We start from the raw sequence: 25,546 nt of genomic DNA, 5'->3' as shown, positions 1-25,546 counted from the left end.
AGTAATGTACATTTTTCAACCTCATGGTCTTCTCCCCCAGATAATAAAATGGCTCCATGAGTTTTTTTTTTTAATTTCCTTATTTTAATAAAAGCAATGCACTGTAACAAAAGCATGTTGAAGCATACTGTGATTTAATTTACTCCTCCCCACCCCAACATATTTTGTCTCTTTAATGCATCATTTCAGAAATCAGTACCATTAAAGCCTTAAACATAAAACTAATTCCGATCTGTAAAAGGTACAAAAAGGCACATAAAATCCCAGTGCTTCTGTACTGTAAAATTCAAGTGTAACTGAGCTCAATATTTTTTTCCAAACAGCATTGGATTACTGATATTCCCACTGAGCCCAAATTGGTTTGCAGCCTATGCCAAAGCCTTCAGCAAGCACTTGTGCTAGTAGACTACAAAGTGAAAGCCTAGCTTCTGTATGCTTTTGGGGAATATCGGTTGAAATGTTTGTACTTGTCCAAAAACAAAGTTCACTTTGAAGTTCAGTCATCACCTCCACCATACATATCAGCAAGTTTCTTGAAACGTGGGCCCCAGTCATTTAGGTAGTCATAGTCTTGCTCACCACCACTACTTGAGGAGTTAAGAGAGCTCAAAGATCCAGCAGTGGAGCCACTACCTTCATAGTCAAAGACTAGGAGGGAGTCATATGGTGGGGCCGTAGGGTCATTGTCAGCTGCTTTAAGTCCCTGAAATAAGGAGAAAAGAAGAAAGACAAAATTCTATATGTGATACAGGGAGAAAAAATGTAACAAGAATATCTCAATTCTATCACATCCACTACAGGCTGAGAAAACCAGATTCTTCCTCTTATCCATTTCCTCAGATTTCAACTAATGAAACAGCATTCATATTTTTGAAACTTCAAAAATATAAATAATGAGTCTTCTGTTCTTATGGTCAAGTTTCCAGCATTAGCCGATTTTGAATTTAACTGAAAATATGGTTACACATCTTTAGAGAACATTATTATTACTGTTATTTCTATTGCAGTAGCAACTGAATGGGGATTAGGTGCTGTACAAACCAGTATAGACATTCCCTGAGCCAGAGCGCTCACAATCTAAGATATACAATAGGGACCATCACTTGAAGCAGAACTAAGATATGGACAGTTTATGATAACATGAACAAAACCAATAACCATTGGAGTCAAGGGTGTGGAGGGGTAAAGAAAGGAAAGGTTATAGGACAGACAAGTGTGTTTGTATAGATTCGTTACAACAGTGGTCTCACATGGTCCCCACCCCACCACTGAAAGACAGCAGGCCTTTGGTTAATCTGCACGTGCCACAAGACACTGGTAGCTCCATAAATAAGTAATTGGGAGATATTTAACTTCACTCCTGCTCCCTAGTTTTCAGCACTCAGGTCACCTACCTCTAAGCCCCACCTTGAGGAAGAGAGCATTAATAAATAATGGCCTAGGCTTTACGAGTTTTACAGTGACCACACATGAGTTCTCGTACATCACTTCACAAGTACAAATAATAAATTTCACAAGAATGTTTTTTTCAATTATTGCTTTCTTCGGATTGTAACCTTTGCTTCAAAGTCTTCAATCTATTAGACAGTCAAAAGACAATCCATAATTTTAAAATTCCGCTTCTAAGGCTGAGCACCATAAACTAAAGAAACCCAGCACCATAAACTAAAGAAACCCATAATTACCAGTGGATCTCAAAACTTTGGTGAAGTATTAGTAATAAGACCGGTCTGGCAAATACAACAGCCTGGGTTTGTTTTTTTGGAGGGGCTTATTTCAAGGCAGGGATAACAGATAGCTGTTGCCAATCTCATTTTGGAGGCATGAAAATATTTCATTTTCTGAGGACATTTTGAAATAAATACAAAGTCGGGCATGACTTATGTTTTCTTTTGTGGATGAAGGATTTCAGTTATCAACATCCTGAAGATGATTTAGAAGACCACTTCTATAGCTTGTCCTGAGGAAGTAAGTGACTCGAATTTCACTTTTAGGGGAAGGTCCTAAAGGGTTTGGAGCACATCCCAGGATTTGGCTTTTAATGAGAGACTGTGTTTTGGTGAAACAATTTGATGCATTAAAGGACAGATGTTGTGGCCATTCATATCTGCCAGCCAAGGAGAGAGTCAGAATGCTCCATGACTTTTACAGCAGGGCTTCTCAGCTCATGGGATACATCTTCAAATGAGCTGCAAGCAGAAGCGGATTAAGGTCTACCCCTAGGCCAGAACAAGTGGTGGGCCTCGTGCCAGAACTGTGGCCCAGCCCCTCCCCTTCTGGCTGTGGCCCCGCCTACAGCTCCACCCCACTACACCCATTCCGCCCTTTTCCCCTGCAGCCCTGCCCCTGTTTTGCCCGCAGTCCCACCCCATTCTGCACCCCCACCCCACTGTGGCTCCAAGACCAGAGCAGCTCTGTCCCCCTGCCATGGCCCAGGGGCCTCAGCGGGGAGTGAGAGTGTTAAGTGGCCACAAAGAAACTTGGGATTTAGAGGGTCATGGCAAGACCATGGGAGACCAAGGCTACATGCCTGACACTTCTCCTCAGGAGCTGGTGGGCAGGGGATTAACAGAGCCACTGCTGAAGAGGAATACAGACAAGGCACTCCTCTCTTGAAGCAAGGGCAGAGTAGGGAATGAAATCTCTCTTTCTCCTCTGCTCTCTCTCCGAGACAATTCTTTCCTGGTGCTACCTGCACCATCTTCTTACCCAGGTTTAAGCCTCAAAGCTCAGTCTAGCCTTACAGATTTTAGAAGGTTAAATGAGCATCGTTTGCTAGAGTCTCAGAGACACTGAAAGGAATGGCCACAAAGGCTCAACAAAGAAGGTTGAAGTCTGGAAGACAATATAAATAGAGTCACCATCTTCAGGGGTTTTCAACCGTGCAGTTTCTTCCACTGGACATGCAATATTTTTTCAAGGCCTTTAGCTGAAGTATCTACTTTGGCAGCCACTGGCAACAGATAAATTGTCAGCCAAAATGCCAGAAGCCTTAGTGAAGAATTTAAGAGGGAGGGCCCTGTCAAGCCTCTGACTCTTAAATTAGCACTTACAAATTTCTCTGAGAACAGCTTTCTGACAAAACAGATTATCTGCAAGATTGAATATTTCCTTGGAGATTATCCCTTTTCAGTAAAATTCATTCAATATGGTTTGACATGGCATGTTGTAGGTCTAATCATGTGATGTAACAGCCAATTGCATGGGCACTGATTTTTCTAGAAAACACCCCGGTATCGCTAAATTAGTTAATTAGGCCATATGTCACGTATGCAGAAGAAAAGAAACACCAGTAAAACTATGTGCCTGATTCTCTACTGCCTTGTGTAACCATTCACAAATATGCAAAATGAGTGTACAGTGCTACCAATGTGATTTAATAGCACGTTATGCCCACTTTGCATGGGTGTACATGACCTCACAAGGCAGCAGAGAACCTGGCTCAGGGTATTTAGTTTTTGTATATTTATGATACTAATAACCTCAGCCAAGAACATTTCTAGAATTTAAATAAATGCTTTGGGGTGTACAAAGTCACTGAGCTGGTAATTAGTAGCCAGCACTCTAGTCGAATGATCTACCCAGGATAATTGGTAGCCTTTGTTATATTTCTTTTCTGAGTTTTCCATCCTGATAGCTATAATAAGGACAAATGAGTCCATCATCCTAAATATCTGTAGCTGGAGTGCAACATCTTATCTGGTCCAACTTCAAAGCTCTAGTCTTTCTTGTTCATTTCTGCTCTTGCAACAGAAACACAATTTTACTTACTGAGCTATATATAGCTGGGTCTACATTGTTGAATGTTCTTCCTTTCAGTCAGTCCCTTAAGCTTGCTCGGGGCTACAGACTCCCATTCTTTTGGATGTAGGTAACGGGGAAGGGAAAGAAGTCCTGCTTCAGCTGAAGAGGTTATATGGAAAGGATCAGAGCTAATTTGTAAAACCCATTCACAATGCTGGCCTGGAGCAGAAATTCTGGAGATATTCCTACAGTTTTCACAGTTGATCCACTCTGAGGATGGCCAGCTTGTGAGTCTGACTCTGGGATACTAGCTTAATCGGTATCTGTAAATAACAATAGTTTCCCCATGCAACTATAGAAGTTCTGCCAGGCACCAGACATCTACAGCATGAAGCGAGGCTTACAGACTGAACAATCTCTTATTATTTTCAAGTCGGTATCTGGTACCTGTTCTCAAGGAAACAATTTGCACATTATATACAGCCTCTGGAACAGTGAATTTTTCATTGTCGTTCTATCCTGTAAACTCAATGACACAGCAAGTTTTATTTCATCCACTGCCAGCAATGGATGCTGAACCAGGAAAATCCAAGAGGCAGCATTATGGGGATATCAACATGGTTAAACTTAAGTTGACATTTGCACTGAAAGCAAGGTTAAAAATCCCTCTATTTCATCTTCTAATGCTCCAAATTTAAACACAGTAACTCTTGGGAGGACAAGTGAATTTTCCACAATATATCCTTGGCAAAATATTTACTAAATTTTAGAGGAAATTTAAAATGAGACAATTTTGCTTTCCTGTTGCTGAATAAAATCACCACACTAACCCAATCTGCCATCTACTTCTGTTGTCTGGTGCTATTTCTATGACTAGCTAGCTCTCCATGCCTTCCTCACGTGTTCATTACCAGAAGGAGTGCCTGTCTAAAGGAGCTGGTAAGGTCATTTGGACTGGGCTTTCCCATCTGAAGAACCACAGGAGGTTTGCCAGATGGATAAGCTGCCTCAACAGTGGAGATGTAAACTTTAATCAGACAAATTTGGCTGCAACTTTCCCCTTTCTGCCCATGCCCCAGTCCCTGTTACTCAGAGGAGGCATGAAAGAGGAAGGGGAATTTGCATCCAGAGTTGACTAAGGAGGTTCAGCAACCTTATGTTTACATAAGCTAAGCACACATAATGCTCTCATTTTATCTATTGTACCAAATGACAGGAAAGGGTAAACTACAGAATCCTGAACAGGAATGGGAAACATTAGAGAATCAATGTTCTTGTGCTTATATTTTCATAAATGATAGTTCTTTATCGGATCTGAGAGATGTTTGGTGGTGCTGGGATAGGGACTGGGAATAAGGAAGGGAAGCCTGAAGAATAACGGTAACAATCTAAGAGCTGGCTTTTGAAGAGAGAGCACATTGAAGGGCTCCTTCTTGCAAAAAGCTTAACACCATCAACAACAACTTTACTTCAAAGTGAGTGGAGGGTCCTCTGCATCTCATGGGATGGGACTTTTAGTTTGTAATTTACATTTAATTTAATGCAGGCTACGTCCTGTGTTGATTAGAAATAGATCTTTAGCCTCAAGCTCGCTACCATAATACAATTTGTTTCAGATTTCTGTTCAGGGACACGTGACTCTTGAAAATGTACTTTTAGATTGAACAAAGCTATTGCAACGTATGCTTAATTTACACTGGTATGCAAATCCTCAGGTATTCTAAGTGTTAATAATGTTCCACTTTTTAAAAACTCAAAATAGAACGCAGAATGTCTACAGAGGATTCCTAATAACACATGACTTATCTTACCAACTTGTTTGTACACTGGACTGGAAGCAAAGGAGGTTTTTCCTTAAAATTAGAGACTCATCTATCCACTGAAACAGACAAAGCAAGCAAGTCCCTGTGGTAATTTTTGTTTATGCCTGCAAACCATATTATAACTAAGTCACAACTGGAATTCTTTTCTTTTTGGAAAGTGGTTAGCTATTAAGCATAACTGTATAAATATTTTCAAAATGCTTGATTGTTTTAACAGCATTGCATATTTTAACAGTTGTTTTTAACTGCCAGGTCATTAGGATGGTCCAGCATATTCAGTTACATATTCCTCATCAAGTTCCTTGCGTATCACTTGAGTAATCTGGGCCATCTCAAAAAAGATACATTAGAAATGGAAACATACAGGGAAGGGCAACAAAAATGATTAAGGGGGTGGGAAATCTTCCATATGAGGAGAGATTAAAAAGACTAGGACTGCTCAGCTTGGAAAAGAGATGGCTAAGGGGGCAATGATAAAGGTCTATCAAATCATGACGGGTGTGGAGAAAGTGAATAAGGAAGTGTTATTTACTCCTTCTCACAACATAAGAACCAGGGGTCACCCAATGAAATTAATAATTAAAACAAACAAAAGGAAGAGTTTCTTCACACAACGCACAGTCACCCTGTGGAACTTGTTGCCAGAGGATGTTGTGAAGGCCTGAACTATAACAGGGTTCAAAAAAAGAACTAGATAAGTTCATGGAGGATTTGGTCCATTAATGGCTACTAGCCAGGGTGGGCAGGGATATAACCTCATGCTCTGGGTGTCCTAGCCTCTGACTGCCAGAAGCTGGGAGTGGATGACAGGGGATGGATCACTTGATCATTATTTATTCTGTTCATTCCCTTTGAAGCACCTGGCATTGGCCACTGTCAGAAGACAGGATACTGGGCTAGATGGGCCAATGGTCTGACCCAGTGTGGCTGGTCTTCTGACTTGCACTACCAGCATTTTTGTAAGATTCTTGGTGCAGACGGTAGAATTAAAAGAAGAGGCTTGTACAGAAATTCGAAGCTCCCGTATGCAAATGCACATGACCAAGTTCCATTCCAGAGACATTTTTTAGGTGCTGGTAGGGACAAAGGGACTGTGTTGCCAATTCTGGTTTAGAGGGTTTAAGCCCTTTTGCATTCTTTGCTGCTAATTTCCGAACAGCTTTTCACCTATGACTTGAATGTGCAGAGTATCCATGCTGATGACTGTCTGCTGTCCATGGATGTAGGCACCACTTCCTTGTAGCCACTGAACTGGAGACCTTGCTCTTGAAGCAAATCACATTAAGGCCAATAATTTACATAAACTTTGGGTGTACCTGTCCAAAATCTGAACCCAGTCAAATTTGCACAAAGCGAGAATAATTCTCTGAGGCCAATAAGCCACCAGGCTACCATAAATATATTTTCCTGAATAATGACAAGGAATCCTTTTGATCCTTAGATCCACACCTTGTGAAGTTGCTGATCCTGCAACGTCTGTGATTGCTACCACTATCTACATGGCTGGTGATGAGGGCTTCAAAGAACTCCCCACAAGGTGTCTTTTGTCTTAAAGTCTCAGCGATTTTTTGTATATAAGTCTGTGTGAGGCTACTCCTGCTCTAACTTTAGGGTCCTGTTGTACTTCATGTAAATGTATGAGATTTTTATGATTTTATTTAACATTTTAATTTTAACTGGGACTTCCCATTTGGAACCTGCCATGTCCTCCAAGGAGGAAAGTAGGGGAAACATCTAATTTTGTTTGGTGGGAAGATATTTCCCCTTAGTTTTGGGATCTTCCTCTTTCATTTTGCCTGTTTTACTGCCTTGCAATTGTAGTATTAAAGCACTAGGGGAAAAACCTGAGTGTATGGCTTTCCAGGTCACAGCCGGATGCAGAGATCTTGCCCTCCTCAGAAGCACTGCCGGGGGGAGAAGGGAACTCTTTTGTTGTAGCTTCTCATGTGTGACTGCTGCCCTGCGCAAATGGGAGTGAGGTTGCAATACCCTGACTCACAAAGAGCTTGCCATGGAGCCCTGGGAACCACCTGAAAAGACATCTTCCTGCTTTCCAAGCTCATTAACATCCATTTGAGTACTTAAGGAAAGACTTATGAGCACTTGAGGCTTTGCTAAATAAAACATTAAGTGTGTTGTGAACAGAAAGAGACTTCCCACTGCTGAAACATAAATTAAAATTGAAATTATAATACAATTGTTCAGGAGAAGCCAAACCTCCAACTTTTTTAACAGGCAAAACCTGAGGCAGATGGTCATGAGGGGCACGGCTTAGTCTGAAGAGCCCCAGCAACAACAGTGGACTGTCCCCAGCTTCCACAAGGAAGAGGTGTAACTCATTGTTTATGGCTGACGGGGGATGCCATGTGCTAGAATGATGCACTGCAGTGAGGATTGCAAAAGAAAGGTGCTGAAAACTTGAGTCTAAATGGTTTAAAAAAAGCCTTTCAGCATCAGAAAAGTAACTGAAATAAAGACTTCTTAAAAATAAAATGATGTGTTTCTGAAATTTATTACATATTCAAGGATCAGTCTACCAACCCTTATGTACGTAGCAGTCAACAGTACCACTTACATCTGTAGAAGTTTACTCATGTGAGAAAGGGTTTGCTGGAACAGCTCCCTATATTGCAAAGTAAAAATAAAAGCATAACAGCGAAGCATAATTGTAACTGGGTAGCTGGCCCCTTAAATGGAATTGGGCCCAGCTCTCCTGTTCCAATCCAGGTGGGCCCTAGTTTGGTGTAATGTCCCTAGAAATTAGAAATGAGAGACACTCCAAAGTTTAGAATGCTGAGTCCTTAGAGAGAAAGAGAGAATCCAGAGTTCTGAGAGGAGAAAGAGCTCAGAGCTTCAGGGAGGGGAAGCCCCTAATACAGGGACCAGTGGAGCTGGTGAAAGCGGAAGGCAGGAAGACTGCCAGGGGGTCACCTACAAATGTCCCCAGGCCAGAGAGCCAGAGCCAGAGATAGCAACAGAGGGAGATGCCTGCTGGCTCTTTCAGCAAGAGAGCTGAACCCAGAGGGCCAGAGAGGGTCGAGTCTGGGGATCGACGGAGGGGTCAGCTCGCTGGTATTTCTGGGCAAGTACTGGAACCCTACCCAGGAAGGAAACAAGGTAGAGAAGCACCCCACTGGTGGGGTTGGTGTGAGGAGTGGTGAGAGACACCAGAAAGTATCTGAAAGTCTAAGCGAGGCAAGAGACGCTGAAGCTGTACTTTAGAGCTGGAGTGAGGTGAGATGCCGGAGCTGTACTTAGTCTGTTGATGGACTGTTGGGCCTTGAAAGACTTGATGTTTGGATTGTGCTGGGGAATTCTGGATTATGGTTCTTCATATATTGGACTTCTGAAATAAATTAACCTTGGAGAAGAGCTATTTATACATGAAGAGCTTGTGTGAAGTTACTGGGGACTCCATCATGTGAGAGGCAAATGAGGAAGGCAGTCCAGTCATGCCGTGGCCTGCTGCAGAAGGGCACCCACTCAGGGCCACCACATGACTTTATGAAGGAGGGTGCAGGCAGGCAATCCATCCCTGGGCAGAAGACACCAGAAGAGGGAATTCAAGGCAGGCAACCACTTGCACAGCCAATCTGAGGCCACGAGGAGAAGGTGCCTTGAAGGTAGTCTCCTGCCTCGATTTCCCTTTTCCATGGCTCAGCATGTCCACATTCACAATAAATCACGACTGGATAGTATAATATCATTGTACAGCACGCAGAAACTATGTCACAAGAACAGCTGGATAAATAATACGTAAGAAATACTTAAAATGGAGCTAGACCATCTCTAGCCCTTGTTTGGCTGTGCAAGGAAGTTAGAACCATCCCCAGAGAGGGGATGGAGACAAGGGACCCATGATGAATGTCACCTTTTTCCCCTCTTGATTCCATACTGTCCAAAAGCAGATTGTGATCTTCTCAAATATTTATTATTTGAAATGTTAGCTGTGTGACTGGCCACCTTGTCACATGGTTGGTTTCTGCCCTGATTCGAAGAATGCTACACTCAGAATCAGATTTCTACTGCAGATTTTGAATGCTCATTGAAAGTAAATACTAATATTCTCTCAATGGTTACTTAGAAATGGAGGTCTCTGTGTTCATTCCTGGGAGTAATCTTGTTGCATCCAACAAATATTCTAGCAAACACAAAAGAGGTATGAACATCCCAACAGGGATTTTGTTAAAAAATTCAAATATTCACAAGAGTATTTTGGTAAAATTTTCCTAGCTCCATTCACCAGTCACCTTAAACTGTTTATTCAGGTAACAAAGACTTGAGAAAATCAGAGAATATAAATGACAAGTTATTCTTTAATATTTCTTCTGCCCAAAGTAATAAGCATAAAGAACACACTGAAATGTCTCACATTTTAAGTTTCACAAAACAAATGACTTAAATATACCCGAACATTTGGACAATGATAACAATAATTTAAAAAAATGTTTGTAGGCAAATATTTCTTTCATAACTGAAAATATCTTTTAAAGTAAATTCTTAATCTTCAATTCACTGTCAATTATCTTTTTGTTACTTTGCAAGAATCAAAAAGGCACAGAGCCTCTTAAAAACTCTCAGACGAGGAAAGTACTTAAAGCACTTATATAACATTTAATTTAGCTGCCCTACTCACTAATCTTGTTTGCTGGAACTCTTTTGGTCTTTTTCAAAGCATTGAATTTCCACTATTATCTGGATTCAAAGGGTAATATGTGAGGAAAATCAAAATGAACTTCTTCCATTATTAAATTAATCTGCATTAATAAATGATTTTAGGCTAAATTATCATTTTGTTAGTCTGTTTATTACTCGGAACCCATGGTATAATCCCTCTTGGAGATATTGTGGTTAAGGCTGATAACACAGTATGAATGCAATTAATACAAATGTACAAAAGTTAATTGACATATCTTCCCTTTCTATTTGAATGAGTTAATTAAATTTATCTGCACTTAAAAAGGCCATATTTATTTCTATCTTCCAAGGTCATTTTAATTGTATAAGCAAGTTTTAAAAAGTTATTATGTTCCAAATATAACAGCTATTCATGCAGAGTGCAATTAGCAACATATAAAAGCCTATCGGATCCTACAAGGAAACTATTTTTTCTCCTTTACCTCATTAATGAAGTCCCCGATATCCCCAGGATGAGGAGCAGCTGATCTGACTGGGTACTGAGGTTCTGCATGGATTGGTCTTTCATCGAGCCGTCTGATCCCCACAGGTTTGATGGCATCTGGTTCTATGGTATCGGGTTGCTGAAGCTGGCTTAAATCATAGTCCTGAAAAGAAGGAAACAAAGAAAATGGGTCCAGAGATTTTTCAACAATTTTTATAGGAAAATAAAATAAAAAGCACATATTCAGCAAAATCATAACATTTATTGAGAATGATTCTGTAGCTATCCTAATGGAAATCAGCCATTTATGTTCATGAATAATGAAGAAAACCATCATTTCTTTTATACCCTGTGTCTACCTTTGCAATACCATATCAAATGTCTATATGTCATCAGCTTTGTAGTGCATCTCATCAATTTTCCATTGAGAAACAAAGATTTGGAGTAGCTCTATTAAGCGACTGAACAATTTGCCTAGTAAATGCTGATTTACAGCATGTAGCACAGATGCCAGATCTGACCTGTATTTTTCAAACCAAATAAATGCCAGACGCCCTCATTCTGAGACATACGCAAGTGCAGAGTGCTGCAGTTTTATAATACCTTCCAAGACTGAGTTTAAGACTGCTTGCTGATTTCATGTGGCTTCCATAACAGGAAAGCTAAAGGGGGAAAATGTCATGAAAAGTACAAAACTTCTCAGATTTGGCCTTAATTCTAAGCACTTTCTGGAGATTACTTTTGGATCCGATCATTAAGTACTTGATTCTGCAGACTCAGAACTCTGGCTGATTGATGACACGAGCATAGCATTATGAATTCCATGTCAACGGAAGAGAAAAAAAATCTTTCATTAGTTAAATATCTATAGATTTAAAATATAAATCCCCATCCTGGGCTGCATCTGAATAGTGCCCAGCAGGTGGATGCCAGTCCAGTCCCTGGTATATAAGTAGCATAACCTTAAGGCTGCTCTACATTATGCCAGCTGGCCACTGCCCCACGGGTCATTCCAGCAGCCAGGGGTCAGCCGGCTATTCACGCCCACATTTTCCGAGACATGCCCCGTCATAAATATAAAGGGAAGGGTAATCACCTTTCTGTATACAGTGCTATAAAATCCCTCCTGGCCAGAGGCAACATCCTGTTACCTGTAAAGGGTTAAGAAGCTCAGCTAACCTGGCTGGCACCTGACACAAAGGACCAATAAGGGAACAAGATACTTTCAAATCTTGGGCGGGGAAAGGCTTTTGTTTGTGCTCTTTGTTTACATGGTTGTTTTCTCTTGGGACTGAGAGAGGCCAGACAGAAATCCATCTTCTTCAACCCATCCTAATCCAAGTCTCAATATTGCAACCAGTATAGGTAAGCCAGGCAAGGCGGATTAGTTTTTCTTTTGTTTTATGTGAATTTTCCCTGTGTTAAGAGGGAGGTTTATTCCTATTTTCTGTAACTTTAAGGTTTTGCCCAGAAGGGGATCCTCTGTGTTTTGAATCTGAATACCCTGTAAAGTATTTTCCATCCTGATTTTACAGAGATGATTTTTACCTTTCTTTCTTTCTTTCTTTCTTTCTCTTTCTTTCTTTTTTTAATAAAATCCTTCTTTTAAGAACCTGACTGATTTTTCCATTGTTCCAAGATCCAGGGGTTTGGGTCTTTGATGATTCTGTAACCAATTGGTTAGGATATTATTCTCAAGCCTCCCCAGGAAAGGGGGTGTGTAGGGCGTGGGGTGATATTTTGTGGGGAAGATGTCTCCAAGTGGTCTCTTTCCCTGTGCTTATTTTAAAACGCTTGGTGGTGGCAGCATACTGTTCAAAGACAAGGCAAAGTTTGTAACTTGGGGAAGTTTTAACCTAAGCTGGTAAGAATAAGCTTAGGGGGTCTTTCATGCAGGTCCCCACATGTGTACCCTAGAGTTCAGAGTGGGGAAGGAACCCTGACACCCCCTATGCTGGGACTTGGGTTGTGGGGAGTGTAGGAGCTGATGTGGTGGTCCTCTGCCATCAGAAAGTGTCCCCTGTATAGACGAACTCCTCATGGAGTTGGATCCACTGACTTTCTGGATGCTTTGCACACTGAAGTGGGGATCAGGATCTGGCCCATGAATATTTAGACCAGGACTACGCCATGTCTGGCTATCATCTCAATTAAATATAAAGATTGTTTTTTAAAATTATGGTCCTGAAGGTCGTTTCAGAGGAAGATGTAAGGAGTTAAACAATACCAACTGTATTTATTGGAAATGTTGAAAATCCCATAATATCATTTAACATTACTTTTCCACATAGAGTTGGCCTAATAAAGATTATTATTTATAATTGGAGCTCTCTGTATGTAGTGGGTCTCATGAAAGGCACTTCAGAAAATGTGACATAGGGTGCTTTTGAAAATGTTACTTTGTAATAAAAGGGGTCATGCAGATGGGTGGGTGGACAGGTTTGCTGATAGCAGTAAAATTTGGGAGAATTGTAACAAATTGTCATTTGCACTCTCCATCCCAAAATTTGTTACTGTTCCTCAGCTTTGGGATTGAGACTTTTTGATGGCCATAAATATGTAGTTAAAAAGGTGGAATAGCATTGATGAGCTCTGGGAATGGAATTGCATACATTTAAAATTTATTGCCTGTTTTTGAATTAGCTGGTAAACTCTTCCTCTTTAAAGTGGTCAGTACACAAAACAGAATAATAAAGCAGTCTCTACTAAACAGTATGTGAGGTCAATACAATGTAAGAACTGATGAAAGGTGTACAAAAGGAAGAAAGAGCTCTTCATCCTTTCCCTCTATTAAGTAAAATAATCCAAAATAGTTTAGCGACATGTCATATCAGAAAATTCAAGGAGAGGCAAAGCAGAATTTTGATTTAAATTTTTAGAAATTATGAAAACAGACTCTAAATATACTTCCCACACCCTCATGAAAGACAGATGTGGAAAACATCAACAGAGAGGAATGAAAACAATTTCTTGATTTTTATACTCAGCATTTCATGACGACGCACTCGAGGAAATATGGTTAATAACCAATTTAATACAACTGTGAGGCCCATTCAATTTTTATAATGATGTTAAAAAAAGGCATTTTTGAACAACAATCATACAGCAACAACAAACAAGTCAGGCACAATAAGTTAAATATGGTAGCACTCTTTTTTGGTAAGTTTGTAAATATTCCTGGTCTCTACAGCTATGGAGGTTACCTTCTATTGCAAGTGAGTACTACTAATGCCAAGTTTGTCTTTACACAGCCACCTAGACCTGTTGGTTCCCAGAGCTCAGTCTATGATACTCCCCTGCCTTGTTTTCCAGCTATTGAAACTGTCTTACAGGAATGTCATTATCAGGGATGGCATTCACCAAGGTATGTATTGTGCCTATTATCAGCATATGTTCTCTGATATCATTAAAACATCATTAAAATATTTATCAGTGAGCCATGGATAGGATCCTGACCACTCCACCAAAATAATTCTAAATTGGCCCAAAGATTGAGAAAAGAGATGGGCCTTATTATACTTTGACATGGAGTTCTGGAACCCAGATGACAGATGTGAATTCCGGAGTGGAGAATCCGACACCAAGAACTTTCTGTCTAAAACCAGTTCTACTTTTTGAATTAGGGGAAATGGTAGACGTCAGTATACTTTTGGAATCACAGGTAAAAACAGTGACTCAGTGCTTTTTACCCAGCCACCACAGCTTGATCTGTCTTTCTCTATGTTGTGCCACGAATCTCTATGACCCTGTCACCCTCTGGGGTTAACTGTTTTAGCACACGCTGTTTAGGACTATCCTTGAAAACTGCTCCTGAGCTTCATGTAGTGCAGAAAATGATGGCCTATCTATTTAGTAGTGCAATCAGTGTTTAGCACATACCGCATGTGCTGCATGTATTGCACTGGCTTCCTTTTTGCATTCATGGAGTTGATATTAATCTAGAAAGCCCTATATAGTTTGGGTCCTGACTATTTAAGACATTTCCTCTTTCCCTCTTTAAACATGCAGCCAAATCACTGTTTGGCCCTAGTTTACGAACATTATGAACAAGGCTGGAAGTCTATCAGCAAAGACAGCAGGCAATGCCTGCCAAATCTTTCAGGGTATCTCTTCACAGCCCAGGTTGACGGCCTCAGGCCTGAATGGCTTGCACTAGCGCTCTAAGAGTATATCTATAAACAGCACTTTGAAATTGCGGCTTTGGCTGGAGCTCAGGCTCTGATGCCTCTTGAGGGGGGCAGGCTTCAGAGCCTGAGTCTAATCAACACACTGTCTACTCAGCTATTCTTAGAGTTCTAGCATGAGCCCTGCAAGCCTGAGTCTTCTGACCTAGGCTGAGAGATTTGCTGCCATGGGCTGTGTAGACATATCCTCAGAGGCTCCCTTTACTTACCAGCATCATCATCTTCTTCTGTCTAGCTCAATCTCCAGCAGCTCTCAAATTTTAGTCCCTCCCAGGGAATTTCACATCAGGTAGATCAAATTAACCATACTTTGTGACTAGGTGTAAAAAAAGACAGCTAACTTTTTCCATAACTGGTGTTCTTTGAGATGTGTTGCTCATGTCCATGCCATGTTAGGTGTGTGCTCGCCATGTTCACTGGTGCTGGAAGTTTCTCTCTCAGTAGTATCCGTAGGGGACCAGCTCTGGCGCCCCCTGGAGTGGTGCCCGCATGGCGCAGTATAAGGGGTACCACCGGTTCCCCCATCCCTCAGTTCCTTCTTGCCGGAACTCCAGCAGTGGGAAAGGAGGGCAGGTCGTGGAATAGACATAAGCAACACATCTTGAAGAACAGTAACGGAAAAAGGTAACTGCCTTTTCTTCTTCAAGTGCTTGCTCATGTCCATTCCGTATTAGATGACTCCCAAGTAGTACCAATGGAGGCGAGTAGGATTTCACGGAAAGGTATAAAAAACGGGGAAGATGGATCCGGGGAATAGTCTGCTGCAGTGGGGGGCAACCTGCGGCCTGCACGCAGCCCATCAGGATAATCTGCTGGTGGGCTGTGAGACAGTGTTTACATTGACCGTCCGCAGGCAAGGCCACCCGCACCTCCCAGTGGCTGCGGTTCGCCTTTCCTAGCCAATGGGAGCTGTGGTAAGTGGCGACCAGCAAGTCCTTGCAGCCTGTGCTGCTTCCTGCAGCTCCCATTGGCCGGGAATGGTGAACAATGGCCAATGGGAGCTGCAGGGGGCCGTGCCTATGGACGGTCAATGTAAACACTGTTTCATGGCCCGCCAGCGGATTACCCTGATGGGCCGTATGCAGTCCACAAAGTTTCCCACCACTGGTCTGGTAGGTTGCCTTCGGGCACACCCTCAAAATGATCGTTTGGCCCCCTGCTTGTTTCGGGTTGAGACCGACTGAGCAGAGAGTGGAGGAGTGTGGCTCGGACGGCGTTTGTAGCCTTTGGCTTTCTTGTGAGGCAGGTCCTGCCAAGATTGGCTCTCTTGGCCCTGAGGCTGCTGCGGCTTGAACCGCTTACGCGTCTGACCTGGGACATAAAGCCCCAGAGTTTTCAGGGTGGTAAGGGAGTCCTTTAAACCATGCAGCTTGCTATCTGTTCTGCAAACAGGGTCTGGCCGTTGAAGGGAAGGTCCTGCATTGACTGCTGAGCTTCACTGGATAAGCCTGAGAGGAGCAGGCAGAAAGCATGCCGCATGGAGAGGGCGGAGCCCATGGAGCGGGTGGCAGAGTCTGCTGCGTCAGATGCTGCCTGGAAGGCCACCCTGGCCGTGCCTTCACCGAGGATCGCTCAGAATTCCTTCCAGGATCCTTCAGGAAGGGAACCCTTGAACTTGGCCATGGTCTGCCACGTGTTAAAGTCACAGCAGCCCAGGAGGGCCTGGTGGTTGGCCACAATCAATTGCAGGCTGGAAGATGAATAAACTTTGTGTCCAAAAAGATCCAGCCTCCTTGAGTCTTTGTTTTTGGGGGTAGCACAAGCCCTGTCCCCAGGCTGAGTCCCGTTCAGAACTCACAAAGACTCTAAACTACTATTAAGGGTAACTATTTTAACTACTAACTATATACAACTAAATTACAGGTTATTTAAGTTCACAAGAACAGAGAACAGGTAACACTAGCCAAAGCAGCAGACGTTCCAGCACCGTCACTGGCGGCAAGAAGGAACTGAGGGTGGGGGGAGCCAGCGGCACTCCTTATATCGCACCATGCGGGCACCACTCCAGAGGGTGCCAGAGCTGGTCCCCTACGGATATTGCTAAAGGAAAAACTTCCAGCACCGGTGCATATGGCGAGCACACACACCTAATATGGAATGAACATGAGCAAGCACTTGAAGAAGAACCAGCAGGACTAGAACCTGGGATGTTCTAGGCCACTGATACTTCTGCATCGCCATTGGAAGCTTGGGCTGGGTTTCCGCTGGAGGACCCTATGAAGCTAGGCTCTTCAGGAAGTACCGCTCTGCATGGTCTGATTGGCGGCCTCTCACAGCCCACTAGTTGGCTTATGCTGCTCTATAAACTGGGAAGCCATCATGGGGAGCTGTCTGAGCAACAATGCAGATTGCCTGTTTGCTTTTGCTCCAGACCTTTCTTTGCTCTGGCTTCTGTCCCTAGTTTGTCCCTAACTCTGCTATTTGCATGCTGTCTATAACTTGGGGCCTGATGCTGACTTCCAGGTATCCTGACCTAACTTGACCCTGACACCACTACTCATCTCCTGACTGCAATTTAGTAGCTGACCGGTGCACACAAGCCACCCACAGCCCAGCCCTGACACTAGCCAGCTCTTGCACTAGATCAGATACAAAAAGCTATATCTCGTTCCCAGCAATCTCCCAGGACAGGCTCACTGCAGTACCTCTTTGGAAGAATCTGTGCCAATATCGTGCCAACCAAATTATCAAACCAGATCTCCATAATAAAATCCTAAATGATTACATTATACTATCAACTTGAAAAAAAATGACATTTTACTAGGAAATATTTTGCCTATTATTGCTCCTAAATACTGAAATAAATTAGCTAAATATATGATTTCTCACTATTTTTCAGTTTGTTCTTTTAGTGCATTTGGTGGCACTTTGTATATTGTCACTGTCTTGTAGATACATGAGACAGGAAGCTCAGGTTATCTTTGGTATTGTTTCTCAGCCTTGCTGAAAAGTCCCTTGTAAACATCAGCACTGAAGCAGAAAAATCTTACTTTTTTCCCTCTCATTTTTTAAAGAAAGGTATAAAGAAAAAAAAATCTGGATGTATTATTGAAAAGGTGCGCTAACAGAAACTTGAGATTTCTGAATTAGGCTATTTAAAAAAATAAAGCTGACAATATTCCTTTTAAATCATGGATGGTGGTGACTTTGCAATGGAGAGCTCTGAGGGGAGATTTGGGTCACTGTTAGATCCTGCTTTGCATTCCTGAACCCAGACACCAGCTGAGACAGATCTTAAATGTCAACCAACTGGCCAAGCCCTAGAAATTAACTGCTTCTTAAGTAGGAGGTGGGTAAAAGGGTCCAAACCCCAAAGTTGATTCCTTTCTGGATCTCCAACTCCATAGCACCTGGAAGCATATACCAAATTTCTCAATGACCAGAATAAGATAAAAATGCCATTTTACAATCCCCAGAAATCACTCATCCAAGAGTATACCCCAGTCCAAACAGAGAGGTTCCTCCCCTATTCCCTTGACATGTGCCTAAACAACTTCCTCCTGACACTACAGGGCAGTTGTCACCCACCAGTCCTTACTCCTAAATTGAAAACCTCTCCCCTTTCATGGTGTAGGATAGCTGTAATCTAGTCTCAACCTTCCTTCCAAAGACCTAGGTCAGTGAGAACCAAAACCTGATTGTAGGAAACTGGGGAAGGCCCCCTGGATATGTTCACTTGTCTCCAAAAGGGTAAGTAAACATACGAATAAAAAAAGCTTCAACTTGGCCCACAGCAACAAAACACGCTCCCTCAGCAGTTCAGTTACAGGAAGACAGAAGTGTTCTCAGCGGCCTAAGAGAGTGCTGTCACTATAATTTCTCCCTGGCTAATGTCTTCATTACAAATACCACTGAGAGACAGAAGACTGGGCTGGGGGCACATCCAACTGAAGGCACTTTCCCCTCATGGCAATGAAGGGAAGAGAAAGGAGGAACTCACTATTAAGCAGGTGAAACTTCCCTTCTTATAACAGCACTGGGGGATGAGGCCTTGATCACGAATTGAGGGCGGGAAAGGTGATTTTAAAAAGCAACCGCCCCTCTCACCATTGGATTTCTGAAGAATCCCAGCAGGAGATGAGGAGACAGACCAGGAATCAGGAATAGTGGTGCTCAGTGGCCACTACACAGAAGCTTTGAGCCCCTCCAATTTATTTTGCTTTGGACAGCAGGCAGACCTTTTTCTGGAATAGATACGTCTAATGTACATGCTGCATTTCAGCTGTATGGTCCCAGAAGCCCACATATATTTAAGCTTAATAGGTCCTTAAATCAGGGAAGTATGGTAAACTAAATTAAAGACAGACATATAAATACTCATTTGATGGTTACTAGAGTCTGGAATGCTATCATTATGAAGGGAAAAAGTATATACAATGCACATATAGCGTCTCTGTCTCACAACTGTCTGACAAGTTATCGTATCTCTGACTGATAACTGAATGAAAAATGTTTGAAAGTGGTTCAGTTTAACAAATGGCACTGTCTGCAGTGAATACTATCAAGAACGATCTCTTATGTAATTTCAAGGACTAACAACTGACCCTCTAATAAGCATGTGACACCGCTGCAAGTGGGAAAAAAAACTAATTATGCCAAGGAATATATAACTGGAAACTGGGTTTCAGTTAGTGCATCAGGAATACAATACAAAGTACTTTTATGCAACATCCTTCATACTAAGCATCTCAAAATGATTTACAGATAGGAGAAATTTTACCATTAATAAAAAACCCCAAAACAGATGTATTTGAAGGGAATCCAATTACAATGTATCAGTTCTCCTGAGTAAAACTTAAAGATTGGACTGCAGCCATGCATATTTAAATTATAGGGATAGGCACACATTATATAGGTCATAGTATTAAACAAAGTATAAGGTTATATTCCCAGGTATTCAGGTGCATCCCAAATTTAATGTGTGAAAACTGACACAGTTGCATTGATTGGGGCAAAGCAAGTATTTGATCCAGCTGTGCAATCCAAATTGGAACAAAACAAAATAATAGGAAATATTTTGATATGCTCAGTACTTGAAAGCTGTTAAGAGTTTGGAAGATTGTAGCTCTGAAATTGGCCAAATTATGCTTTATTCTGTCTACATGTCTTGGAGTGAAAGAGGGGAACAAGTCAAGCAGTTGTGGGGGAGGTTGTCTAATTCAGTAGGATGGAGACATTGCCCTCTCTTCCCCCAGCACACCAGCATATACCTACAGGGGAATGTCTTGGAGAGTGCAGGCTACATCTTTGCAACAAGTGTAGCAAGAGGCACTGTGCTGGGACCCCTGGAAGTATCCTCATAGTCAGACCAAACGTCCATCTAGCCCAATATCCTGTCTTCCAACAGTGTCCAAAACCAGGGGCTCCAGAGATAATGAACTGAACAGCTAATCATCAGAGATCCATACCCTGTTGTCCATTCCCAGCTTCTGGTAAACAGGGGCTTTGTCCATTCCCAGCTTCTGGTAAACAGGGGCTAGGGACACCACTAACATGCCACAGTTAACATGCATCCTTCCACACTACTCCAGAGAAGAAGGTGCGTCTCGTGCCACGAAGTTCCACCATGAATACATCTATAATTTAATTTAATCTAATTAGAGAAATGCACAGCAAAACACTGGCACCTTTCAAGATTAAGTTTCCTCAAAGAGGATTTTTATATACCATGTTTTTTCTTAAGGTGGAAGCAATGTCATGGCTTTGAGAGCAACCAAAGGTAATTTTAAAAAATGCTAAAAGGCAATGCCTGCTGTGTTTGACTGTGGCTCGAAACATCTAAAAATGGGTAGGTAAACCTGACAGACTATTACGAGTGTCTTCAGACTGGGTAGTGCTCCCTTCTGTCTGAATTGCAGGTTTTTGCAGACTCCCGATGAACAGGGCAGCTACGACATACTCTTCCTGTTCTGGACCAACTGCTCTGGTTGTATTTGAATGTTAAGTATTTACTTAAATCATTATCAAGAGTTTAACAGATTTTTCTTGTGATACAGTGAATTATACTGTGTGTAATTAGAGAACTGGATCTGGTCTACATGAGTATGTATCATAACTGCACAAGCCAGATTCTCAATCAAGTGAACGGGCTAGCGACCTCTGTAAAATACAAAACACAGTGCACAAGTAGGGCCAATTTTTCAAGATAATGCTCAGATCCATGAATAAACTCATAAGAGTTCAAATATGACTGTCCACAATTCCTGTGACTGTGTGTGTAAACTGCATGACTGCATACACAAATGTCTAGTTGGCCACCTAGCTAGCTATTTTCACATACAATTACCCAAGCTGCATGCACAGCCCAAGTAACCGTGTGTGGAATCACAGCTGCCTTTTATTTTAAATGTAGGACTTTTAGGAATCAAACCCAGGCACTCCATATTGCAATTTGACTTGACCAATCTCTAAGGCTCAGACCCATTCACTAGAAGAACAATCAGTTTCAGCAGAATTTGTCTGTTGTTGCACCCACTTAGCTTAAGTTACCTCTTAAACACCCCCAAACCCTAACCTGGAAGGGAGTTTACACTGAAAATATTGGCCCCGATACTACAAGGTGTACTTTGCAGGCTGACTCCGACAGTGGCTCAAGTCAACAGGCTTCAGGAAGTGCAGTGATCTACATAGGTGGTGCAGTTTTGCAGGAGTGTTGCTATTTATGAAAAGCCATAGCTACACCAATAGTTGACGCCTTTTTTTATTTTCCATTCACTTTTCTGTTACTTTCTGCTGCCTTGGTTTTTCCCATTTGTTTTTATTATCAGTCTATCTGGAGCACTACAACTTTATAATTTCCTAAGATAACCAAAGAACCAGCTATCTTTCTTTATTAATAAAAAGTGAAAGTTAAACCCAAGCTACAGATAAAGCTCTATACAAGGCCCCAGATTCTAGACAGGATAAAATATATTGCAACGATTTTTGTAATGGAATTAAGAAAACATTACCTTTTCTATAATTAGGGAACGGTTCACAAAGGAATGAAAATAATTCCTGCACATGAGCATTGTATGTAATCATTCAGAAAACAAAGTCAAATTTTTTAATATGCAAATTTGATCCCAGTAGGAATTTCCTTTTAATGATAATAATGAAGATGCCTACTGGCTTATAGCAGTTAGTTTATCATTATCATTAGGAACTCGATATAAAATGAATGACAATCTTATCTAACACAAAACAAAGGTTAAATGAGGAGGGAAAATGATCTGATAAGCCCTTTCATGTCACTTGTCTGATAGGAAGGTGAAAATAAAACATGATAGTAGGAGTTTACACTTTGATCGGTAAATAAGCAATATCTTCATATATACAAGAAAAATACCAGTAGGGTCCACAGCACAAAACTGATCAGCTGTTAAGATCTAGGTAACTACGAAGAGATTACTTAAAATTTCCTTAAGTACATTTTCTTTTGGTATTTTAAAGGGGAGAGCAGAAAGAGTCAAAGGCTGGCTGGATAAACTCAGAAGGCTACTCAAATATCAAGCATATTTCACTACTTAAGTGCTAGAACAAGTCTGTTCTTCTAATTATCAGGAATTATAAATAAGCTTAATCATTCTGTAACATGCCAAATACTTTATGTGCAATTTAGAAATTAGATCCATTCCTGCACAAGTCCATTCTGTTTTTATTTTTAATGTTCTGATTATCACCTCTAAAATAAATACTACTAAGTATAGTAATGCTAGTGAATGATTTCTCTCTCTCTCTCTCATACACAAAATAATTCTTATAATCAAAATGATGACACACATCTGAGCTGTAGGCTTTCTGGATAGTTTTTGAATAAGAGTGTCTCTTGTAGAGAACTAAGATCTTAAGGGAAAATATACTCAGAAAAATCTTAACATTGACTTAGAAACTCTTGGAATGAAGAGGGTTGTAGGCAAGACAAAAATATAAGTCTAAAACAATAGGTCCAAATCCTGCAACACACATGATGAGTAGCACTTACTCACTTGAGCAGTCCTACTGACTTCAATGGGACCAACTGCATAAATGCTATTCAACAGGAGTAAGGATTGCAGAATTGGTCCCAGAGTTAACAGGGGATTTGAGTATCAACTTAACTTACTAAAGAAAAATTGTTATATAACCTAATGCAATGAGAAAAGAAGGGAATGGTTCAATGTTATTTGGTCAACATTTACTTTGATATCCAAGTCAAACACCCCAGTGGCTTCATGTAAACCACATCAGTATCCTGATTTATATTTTAAAATGAATTACTATATATATCTACTGTGTTGCACCATGTGCTAGGTGCATTAACACTGAGTCAACATAAGGTTTGGATATTTAGAGCTGACTGTAGCGGTTACAAATTGAGTGCACATCATGCCAAGGGAGAGCATCATAGTGCCAGTCATTTGTCTATTACACCTATCACATTTACTGACTATGGCAACCTCAAAGTCATGTAATCTGTTGATAATCAGTGCTGTGACTGGTGACTACAGAACTTGTCTAAAGCCTAAACTAGATATGCAAATGTCAGGCGATAAGTATGGGATAATATTCAGATTGCAACGATTTTCTGTCCCTATAAAAATGTTGGGCTAGATCCTCAGCTTTTGAAGTCAACAGAACTATGCCAATTTACACCAGCTGACAATCTCGCTTGTTGTCTTGTACTCCATTGATCGTATTAACAAACACTGGAAAATAAACTACTCCCTCCCCTCCCCCCCACACCCTGCGAGTCAACAGCTGTCTTCAGTACTTAGGGGACTCTTTCTACCCATCTTAAACGAAACATCACCTCTTTATGCCGGGAAGTCTCTCTTGCTAATCTAAATTTATTTGCCTATGATATAGTGGTGATATTGTCTGACATCAGAAGGATGTATCTGTTGATGTGCTGGCCATGGTAACCTTCACACTCATCTCTAGCCCTCTGCCTACCACAGGATAAATCAGCGCTGAAGGGACAGAAATCATGCCCCTCACCAGTGCTGGGACACAGGGAAGAAGTGCAATACAAGCAGAGTTTGTAATACAGGCTATGGCTGCCTCTCTTTTAAAAACCAGAATGATGAAATATTGCCACAGAACCATCACTATTATGTACAAGATGTAAAACTGAAAATAACATGATGCTGCCCTCAATGCTAATCTGAAAGAGATTACTATTAACTAGAGAAAGAACCAATGTTTGGTTTGTATTCAAATACTGCCAGTCACATCCCATCCCATCAAATACCATTCTAAAAATCTCAAACATCAAACAGCATAAGGTATTCATTCACATGACTTGTGAATGAGAGCAGTAACTGGATACAACATCCAAAGGCAGCCGGTCATGCCACTGGTTATTGAAAACTCCATTTTGATTCCTTGTAGTAAGACCATAAGAGAGAAGATGACATAGGTCTTTCAGGAATTTTGCAAAGTTTGCAACAGCAGCTCAGGAAAAAAAAAAAGACTGCATGACTGGTAAGAAAAGAACATCTCACAGTGATTCAATTTCAGATTGCACTACAACAACTATTTAATTAATTAATTGACATTTCTACGGCACTGATCACCATATCTGAGCACTAAGACGAACCACATGTAATTCAAGGGCCCCAAGGTACGCGAGGGAAAAATAACAAAATGTCACACACATCATTAACTAGCTGTTCAAAAAAGTATACAGCTTAAACAATTTTTAAATGACTGGGACGAAAAAATAAATAAAGTGTTAAAAAGCCATTGGTTGGGGAAATATCTGTTGCTGTTAAAATATGCAGTGCTTTCATTGAGCTGTGACAGAAGCTTTGAACACAGCACCTTATTCTGCTGTGGAAGACAAGGTTTTGTTTGATTCCTCAGTGTTCTGGAGTCATATTATTGCTTTCCACCTAAGTTTTTTGCTCAGTCAATCCTGACATTTTTAGCCTAATGTTAATATTGATAAAAAGCATTCTCTCCGTCCTTCACTGCTCGCTTGTGGATGTGGGGTAACAATACAATTTTTCCTTGGTTTAATTTCACACTGGATTGACCTTGATCGTACTAAAAGGGCTGCAGTTTTCTCTAGGAGGCCTTATTTTGAAAAGAGACTAGAACTGCAATTTCAATTGCTATCTGAAAGTGCTGGAAATATAGAAGCTACCAGAAGAAAGGTCTCATATGTCATTTATGGCAAAGGCACATACATAAGAAAGGGCTAATGGCTAACGTCTATCGTTTAGAATGTTGTACAGGTAAGTCTACATCTGCAATACCTTGCTATGCCCAGTGCCTGTGGCAGATATGACTGCTAACTTGCAGGGAACTTGTTGGGCCATTTCAAACATTCATTTCAGATATCTAAATTTTGCATTATACTGTACAAAAAGAGAACTACGAATGCCTATTACCCAGTTAAACTCAGATGGAACTCTAGTTTTTACATGGTAAAATGTCTTATTGGATCCCTTCCTTTCCCCGCTCCCCTGAAAAATAACCCCTCAGTAGTTGAGTGTACATTTTGGTTAAGAACCTAACACTACTCAATGGAACTTTGCAGTGACAGGGCTTTGTGTACTGAGCCCCATGAGGTATTAATTAGAACACTGGTTCTCAACAATAACCCCAAGGTTTATCTTCAGGAGGTGTCCATGGAGTCATGGCCAAATGTCCTCAATTTTATAAAAATACCCCTCAGCCTTCTTGTTTGCAGCTGTGCACCTTGACTC

The 25,546-nt window shown here is 41.2% G+C and overlaps 1 protein-coding gene across 1 annotated transcript in view; it reads right to left on the bottom strand.

The window, feature by feature from the left end:
- Positions 1-240: 240 nt before the first annotated feature.
- Positions 241-25,546, bottom strand: part of CDH2 (cadherin 2) — a 173,145-nt gene continuing 147,839 nt past the window's right edge. The window contains exons 15-16 of the mRNA XM_074944457.1: positions 10,688-10,852; positions 241-703 (exon numbers count right to left, since the gene is read on the bottom strand). Coding sequence (XP_074800558.1) covers positions 497-703; positions 10,688-10,852 — 372 coding nt within the window. The 3' untranslated portion in view covers positions 241-496. The remainder of the gene's footprint in view (positions 704-10,687; positions 10,853-25,546) is intronic.

The sequence above is a fragment of the Natator depressus genome, chromosome 2 (assembly GCF_965152275.1).
Source record: "Natator depressus isolate rNatDep1 chromosome 2, rNatDep2.hap1, whole genome shotgun sequence".
Classification (NCBI taxonomy): Eukaryota; Metazoa; Chordata; order Testudines; family Cheloniidae; genus Natator; species Natator depressus.
Note: the sequence above shows the minus strand (reverse complement) of the source record. Positions and strands in the feature narration are given on the sequence as shown.